At 49.9% G+C, this 8,166-nt stretch overlaps 1 protein-coding gene across 2 annotated transcripts in view; it reads left to right on the top strand.

Moving 5' to 3' along the window:
* Window positions 1-7,762, top strand: part of Myrip (myosin VIIA and Rab interacting protein) — a 189,117-nt gene extending 181,355 nt beyond the window's left edge. For both annotated transcript variants that reach the window (XM_075964134.1, XM_075964135.1), the window contains 4 exons: window positions 1,840-1,944; window positions 2,042-2,102; window positions 3,747-3,865; window positions 7,103-7,762. In XM_075964134.1, the coding sequence (XP_075820249.1) occupies window positions 1,840-1,944; window positions 2,042-2,102; window positions 3,747-3,865; window positions 7,103-7,135 (318 nt within the window). In that variant the 3' untranslated portion in view covers window positions 7,136-7,762. The remainder of the gene's footprint in view (window positions 1-1,839; window positions 1,945-2,041; window positions 2,103-3,746; window positions 3,866-7,102) is intronic.
* Window positions 7,763-8,166: the final 404 nt, after the last annotated feature.

Here is an 8,166-nt window from a genome sequence, read left to right as displayed (position 1 = left end):
TGCCCATAAACTGTACTATAGGAGCCACTACTAGGCAAGGTGGTAATGCCAGCATTGAGGAGGATTAAGATTGGGAGTTCAAAGTCATCCTTGTTTGCAGAGCAAATTCAGGACTAGCCTGGGCTACATAAGATGCTGGCTCAAGATACGTAAGTAAAGAAAAAGGTGGGAGGTCCATATGTTTCTCTAGACTAAGAAGCAGTCACATGGCTCAGCAGAGAAGGACACTAAACACACAAGCCTGGAAACCCGAGTCTCTCCAGAGAAACAATTCTTACACAAGTGCCATGGCATGTGTGTCCCATGTACACTTTATAAATACAGAAATAAATAATTTTTAAGAGGAGAGAAACAGGAGTTCAATACAAATCCCTGGCATCGCTGCTGTAATTTTTGTTTGTTTGTTTGTTTGTTTATAGAGAAAGGGTTTCTCTGTGCAGCCCTGGCTGTCCTGAAACTCTGTAGGCCAGGCTGGCCTTGAACTCAGAGATCTCCCTGCCTCTGCCTCCCAAGTGCTAGAATTAAGGCGTCACCAGCACCACCTGGTTTTGTCCTTACATCTTAACTCTACATCCCAGCCAGGTCTGAGGAGATGGCACAGCACAATTGGTAAAGTACTTGCCCGGCAAACATGAGAACCCGGTTCCCATCCCCAGATCCCACATTTTAAAAAATATGAAGGAAATGCCCTGCATGGTGGTATGTTCTTGTAATCCCACTGCCTCAAAGGAGGTAGAGACAGGCGGATCCCTGGGGCTTGCTGGCTAAATTGTCTTGTTCCAAGTCAGTGAGAGATGCTGTCTCATAAAACAAGCAAGCCGGAGATCTCTCTAAAACTCCTTCCACCCCCTCTTCCCCAATGTCCCTGAGCGAGGGTGTGGGCGGAGTCCTGAGCGAGGGTGTGGGCGGAGTCCTGAGCGAGGGTGTGGGCGGAGTCCTGAGCGAGGGTGTGGGCGGTGTCCTGAGCGAGGGTGTGGGCGGAGTCCTGAGCGAGGGTGTGGGTAGTGTCCTGAGCGAGGGTGTGGTCAGCCTATTAGCCACTGACCGTGCAAAGAGAAGCTTCTTCAATGGGATATGGAAGCTGTGTTAAACTATGGCTGTAAAGATGAGTATTTAGAAGTCAGTTTGGAGCCACGTCCATTTAGCAAAATAATATTGAGTTCTGCCCTGGGGCCCATGACCTCCCTAGCCACAGAACTAGGCCTGAGTTCCACCCCGTGGAGCAGTCCAATCAGAAAGCAGCTAGTTCCTCCCAAAACACTCAGCCACTGCTACACCACGCAGGTCTCACTTTTTCAGGTTTTTAATTACCTCAGCAGGCCTTCCTGAGGACCAAGGTTCCAGTACCTCTGCAGAACAAGTTCAACCCTTATCCTAGCCCTAGAGGATGCCCTGGTCACTGAGACCGAGGTGGTTCCAGGCCAGCATTCCCACAGTGCTCCAGGCCTTCGGTTTCTCCCTGTGCCTACTCCAATAGGGCTGTAGAACTGGAAACTTGAATTTATACATTTCTTGTGTTTCGTCTTTTCCTTACAGCTCTAGATAGATCAAATGATTGGTAGAAGCTGAATGACTGAAAAGGCCAGGTGTTGTGGCCCACACCTGTCCCTCCAGCACTTAGGAAGGAGGAGCTCTTAGGAAGGAGGTGGAGGCAGGAGGTCATCCTCAACTACATAGAAAGTTCCAGGCTAGCCTGGGATGCGGGAGACTTTTTCTCAAAAAGAAAAACAAAATTGAATGTGTGAGTGAGCTTCCATCAAAGAAGGCTCGTTCTTTGTGAGTTCGTAACGCCTTAACCAGGAGTCTTTCTTCCTTTGTGTATCTTCCTGCTGCGTGAAGATTTCTGACATCGAGAGCCGGATTTCAGCCCTGACCATCGCTGGCTTGAACATAGCACCCTGCGTGCGTCTCACTAGACGCCGGAATCAGAAGCAAAGGAGCCAGGTGTGTCTGTCCTTCCCTCCTCCCTTAGGTTGCATGGTCTGGAGCATTCTGGATGCCGTCTCTGCGGCGCTTTACTGAAGGCTGCGCTTGTTTGTAGGTACAAACTATAGACACATCGAGGCAGCAGAGGAGGAAACTGCCCGCTCCACCTGTGAAACGTACGTTGCACTTAAAAAACACACTTGAGTCCCTGGAAGAGCTCAGAGCCTTCTGTGTGTGACCCAGTGTGCCCTCCCCCCAAGGAGTGTTCTAATCTGCCTTGCTTGTGAGTGTGTGATAGGTGTGCATGAGGATGGGTGTGAATAAGTGAGCATAAGTGGGTGTGTCAGTGTGCCCATGTGAGCAACCATGTGTGTCCGAGAGTATGAGGAGGTGAGCGTGTGTTTGTGAGTATGTGTATGAGGGTGATGTGTGTGTGTGTGTGTGTGTGTGTGCGTGTGTGCGTGTATGAATGTGAAGGTCTGTGGCTGAATGTGGATGTACACGTGAGGGTGTGGGGCTCAGTGTGCAGCTGAGTGTGGGTATGTACACGAGTATGAGGTTATAGATGAGTGTAGATGTGTGTGTTGTTGTGTGTGTTGTGTGTGTGTTGTTGTGTGTGTTATAGATGAGTGTGGATGTGTGTGTGTTGTTGTGTCCATGGTAGAGTATATGAAGTGTGTGAGCACATGTGTGTCTTTGTATGGGAGTACGAGTGTGTGGAAATGTGCGTATGGAGACAGAATGTGTGTGATTATCTTAGTGTATGTGTGAAAGTGTGTATGGGGTGTGAGTGGGTATGAAGTGTGTGTGTAGCCTGCTGGGGATACAGGCGCACATGCACAGACGAGAGTGTTGGCGTGTGTGAGTGTATGCACGCATGCATTCTGAACGTGTGTATGTGTGAGGGTGAAGGAGTGTGTTAGTACGTGAGAGTCTTAGTGTGTCTTTGTGAGCGTGAGTTGTGTGAGTAACTGTATAAGAGAGTGGAGTTGTTAGCGTTGGCCACTTGAATGTGGAGGTATCTGGGTGTGAGTCGGTGTATGCGTGTGTGGTATGTGTGTGGGGACGGACTTGGTGTGCAACAGCGTGTGCATAAGTGTGAATTGTTGGTGTGTGTGCAGGAGTACCGTGTGAGTGTGTCAATGGTGGAGTCCCTGCCTGTTTGAGTAGGAGGCTGAGAAAGTATTTCAGTGTGAATGCATTTCTGCGTGTTTTGAGTGTGTGCATGTGTTTAAGAGTGTGTTTATGAGCGTGTGTGAATTTGAGTTTGGGGATGTGGCTGTGTTTGTGAGTGGGCATCTGAATGTATGTTCACTGTTCACGTTTGCGTGTTTGAATGTGTGTACGCATAAGTAACTGTGTTTGAGCGTGAGGGTACACATGTGTTTTGTGTGTGCACATATGTGAATTTGAGATCTGTTTAGTGTGAGCATGTCTGAGCTTGCATGTAAATGAGTGTGTGGAGCTAGGCTGGTGACCAGTAACCCCCAGCAGTGCCCCTGCCTCTGCCTCCTGCAGTACCTGGGTCACAAGCTATTTTACGTGGGTGCTGGGATCCAACCTCAGGCACAGTGAGCCGTGCTGACTGGGCCATCTCTTCAGCGTTCTTACCTGTATTGACTTGGGGCCCCCAGAAGCAAACCCTGGTACATGGATGCATGGGAGGATGTTTGTGAGGAGATACCAGGAAGTGCGAGGGTGAGGGCAGAGTGTCAGGGTGCTTTAACCAGTGATGAACTACTCCTTGGGGAAATGAAGCCAGCTCTCCCACACCGAGCCATCTCCCTGCTCCTAATTCTCATTATTTGTTTCCTTTTTAGCTGAAAAAATTGAAGCATCTTCTATGACCCCCATTAAAACATTTAACCGCAACTTCCTTCTACAAGGCTCCTCCACAAGCAGGCCCTCGGAAAGGGAAGGCGACCCCAAGGACTTGGTGGTAAATATCATCTCCTGCCCCGTCGCGCATGTGATGGTTCCTCCTTTCCTGTGTCCGTCAGGTCACACAACGGTCCCCTCATCCCTTCCTTCCACAGTTGCCCCCAGCAGAGCTCCAAGAGGCAGCCTTTCTGTCTGGTCTCCTGGCCTGTTTTAGATTTGGGGGAGGTGAGTGCCACCCTGCCTGGCACTGTTGGCCTCTTTAGCCTGAGTCTGTCATTTCGGTTGTCTGTCTAGTTCCTCTCAGGAACCAGCTACATGGGAGAGACGTGAAAGTGTGCCGGGTCTGCTGGCTGTGTAAGGGGTTTTATTCTGAGATGGCCCGTATGCATCTGAAATTTCTGTTAGCCACAAATGCCTTTTCCTAAGTAGAATCAGTAGCTGCCCCCAAACGTGACAAAGGACAGGACAGAGGATAATGTCACAGACTCTGGGGATCACACAGGAAGGGCTAAGGGAGTATTTGTTAGAAAAACATTTGCAGCTAGGCAGGGTGGCTCGTGTCTGTAATCTCATCATTAGGGAGGCTACGGCAGGAGGATTGCTGCAAGTTTGGAGCCAGTCAGGGCTTCATGATGAGGTTCTGGTGAGTCACAGTTACACAGCAAGGCACTGTGGCTGAGAAACACGGCGCATGGAGTGTCTGAGGTCTGTTATTGCTGTGATGAAACACCATGACCCAAAGCAACCTGGGAGAAAAGGGTCTGTGTGGTTCACATATTTTGAGTCACAGTCCACGAGGGAAACAAAGGCAGGAACTTGGAGGCAGGAACTGATGCAGAGCCCATGAATGGAGTGCTGCTTATTGGCGCTCAGCCAGCTTTCTTATGAAACCCAGGACCACCGGCCCAGGGCATAGTACTACCCACAATGGGCTGGGCCCCCCATCAATTCTAACTATAAAAAACACTTTACAAGTTTGCTTACAGTCCAGTCTTACATAGCATTTGAGAGAGAGAGAGAGAGAGAGAGAGAGAGAGAGAGAGAGAGAGAGAGAGAGAGAGTGTGTGTGTGTGTGTGTGTGTGTGTGTGTAACAAGACTTGCGGCTGGGTTATGGTGGCTTGCAGATACAATCTCAACATGAGGAGGCTGGATAGAGAGGATTGCTGCAATCTCAGCACCTGCCTGGGCTACACAGTGAGCACCAGGCCTGCAAGACACTGTCTCAAGACAGTTCACAGTACCGTGTGTGCTAGGAGTTCAGAAAACAGAGCAGTTCACTGGACCCAGGCATGTCCATAATCCATGCCTTGCTGCTGGCAGACCCTGTGTGGAATGGCTGGGGGCTACGAGCACACACCCACCTGCTGCTGTGTGGGCACCCTCTGCCTCTCTCTTCCTCATCGTCACCCTCCTGGTTCACTCTGAGTGCAGAAGCAGCAGAGGATCAGAGGATGGCATATATGAGGTCTAGCCTTTGAACCACATTTTACTGTCTCGGTGGCCACAAGGAACCTCGGCCCTATTGCCTTCAGAGGTCAGCTGTGACCCATGACCTTCCAAAGTTCAGTCATCTTGCTACTGGCCATAACTTCAAAAAGCTTTCTTTAAAAAATTAAGCCAGGTGGTAGTGATGTAAACCTTTCATTCCAGCACCCAGGAGGCAGAGGCAGGCGGATCTCTGTGAGTTCAAGGCCAGCCTGGTCTACAGAGTGAGTTCCAGGACAGAGAATTAAAGCCTTATTGCACTCAACACAGGTCAGCAGAGTCAGGGAAGAAGTCGGTCATAGATGAGATGATTCAATCAGCTTCACAGCAGCAGAACATACACAGGTCGGAAGGGCCTATAGAGCTGCTTATCCTGTCGCCATGACTACCTGCCCGGAAGCAACTAAAGAGCCAGGATTTGCTTTTGCTCCATTTCATGTCTGAGAAGGCATAGTGGTGCCTGTGGCACACAACCTGCCCGCGGTGGGGGGAGCCTGAGGTGGTTTGCTCACATTCAGAGTCAGAAAGTGGTGCGAGGAAGGCCAGGCAGGAAGGAAGGTGTTTATAAGCCTTCAGTGTGACCCACGTGATCCAGCCTTCCACAGCGCCGCCAGTTGGAAAAGTAGCATTCGAACACAGGACCCTGCCACCTGCAGCCCCACAGAGCTGGTTGAAGGTGAGGCCTTCCCACTCTGAGGGATGCTGTATGCCCGTGTCATTCTTCTTAGCAAGTAATTTGTAGGGACATCTTAGAGAACTGATGATGTTGCTCAGCATGCTGGGGCCCTAAGTTAGATCCCCAGCACCTCAAAAATGAGTAAGTAAGTATATCAATCACCTTAAAATTACAGGAAACAGCTGAAAAAATCAAAGCAAGGAATGCCAGAGAGATGGTCCAGGGGTTAAGTGCTCTGGCTGCTCTTTCAGTGGACCTGAGTTTGGATCCCAGCTCCCATGTGGTTCCCGACCCTCTGTAACTCCAGTTCCAGGAGGTCTGATGCCCTCTATTGGCCTCCACCAGTAGGAACACATGTGGTACACAGACAGACATTCAGACAAAATACGGATACACATGGTCTTCTTTTATTTAAAAAAAAGGAGAAAAAAGAGCATACGTACTAAACAAAAAAACTAAAGTAGGGCAGAAATACTTTCAGACAAAGTAGATTTCAAAACAAGAAGTACTTAGACAGCAGGGAGGTAGTGGTGCACGTCTTTAATCCCAGCACTTGGGAGGCAGAGGCAGGCGAATCTTTGTAAGTTTGAGGCCAGCCTGGTCTACAAAGTGATTTCCAGGACAGCCAGGGCTACACAGAGGAAACCGTGTCCTAAAAAAAACAAAAGAGAGAGAGGGTGGAAATGGGGGGGGAGGGAGGGAAGGAGGGAGGGAGGGAGGGAGGAGAGAGAGAGAGAGAGAGAGAGAGAGAGAGAGAGAGAGAGAGAGAGAGAGAGAGAGAGAACAAGCTCAGAGATAGCCGGAGGAGAGTGTTTTCATATTTTCATTTGGCTGAAGTAGGCGAGTTTGGAGCCTGTCTTGGTGGTGGGTTACGGTTGGTGAGTTAAGAGTTCCCTTGTCGCCTCTCCAATTGGAGAACTGAGTAATGTGAGCATTAGGTGTTGGTTAAGATGCTTAACTATCCAACTGTGCATCACAGGAAATATCTAAGTCCTTAACAGAAAGTCAGCTTCCTAAGAGTCAGTTTGCAAACAGCCCCTCAGCAAACCCTGGGAGGAAGAAAGTGTCCAGCCATCCCCTGTGACCATGGTGCCAGATAGCTGGTGACGGTGTGTCCATCTTGTTTCATTCAGGAGCCTGTTCTGGAGTCGGCTGTGATGTACTAACCACGGAACTCCACAGCCAGTGACCCACTGCCTCCGGCCGTACACGACAGTGCCTTGACCCAACAGCCATCGAGTACTGTGTAGATTTCCACTGAGGCGAGGGCCTGGGGGGCCGCAGTGCGCTACTGCACAGGGTGCACAGGGTGCACAGTGCGCTACTGCACAGGGCTGTCTTGATACCTCACCCAGAAGGCCGTCTCAGTCTGCAACACTGAGGTCTCGCCCACTCTCTGCCTTAGGCTCCCAGGGGAATCTGAGACCCGAATATCCAGACGCTGGCTTCCAATAGCAGAGCTCTGTGTTCAAGAGATGCATTGTGTCTGCCTACTTTGCTCCTGTGTGTTGTCTTCACCATCCCTGCGTGTGTTTTAATCTCTTCATCCCCATCAACAGTTCATCCAGTGGAAAACTTTTGGAGAGGAGGAGATTCAGGGAAGGAGGGAGGAAGGGGCTATTACCCATGATTACTCTTGCTTATCATCCCCTAACAGATGCTAAGAGCAGGGGACACTAGAAACAATCTCATTGGGGAATGCTCAGCCACCTCCAGCTAAGCTCCCAGCCCCCACCCTCACCTCCATCCCTGTTCTTCCCATTGCTTGGTAACCAGCATCCACAAAATGAAAAGCTCAGATCCACCCAGGCCATACCTTTGTGTCTTTGAAACCATGTCTCCTTTTGAATTTGGGGTTCTTGCATGGATTTACTCAGGGGGAGGGGCCTAAGGAATGTCATTATTAGTCTAACATTCAGGACACTGTTCAGAGTCTGCGGCATGGCTTGGTCACGGCTGACATGGAAATGAGATTTGGGTAAATGAACTATTGCAAAATAGAACCACATAAGAAAAGTGTTCCATTCTCCAATGTACATTCCGTCACTGAACTCAGCGAGATTCAGATTCAGCAGCAACAAGGAAGGTGGTTAGGAAATTGCCTTAGAGAAAGGTTAGTGCCAACTGCGAGGGTTGCAGGAGGTGATGCAGGCTGCGCGTTCACAGCCTGTTTCAGGGGAGAGGCTGGCCTATATGC

This window comes from Microtus pennsylvanicus, chromosome 3 (genome assembly GCF_037038515.1).
Source record: "Microtus pennsylvanicus isolate mMicPen1 chromosome 3, mMicPen1.hap1, whole genome shotgun sequence".
Classification (NCBI taxonomy): domain Eukaryota; kingdom Metazoa; phylum Chordata; class Mammalia; order Rodentia; family Cricetidae; genus Microtus; species Microtus pennsylvanicus.
This window is presented reverse-complemented; position numbering and strand designations above follow the sequence as displayed.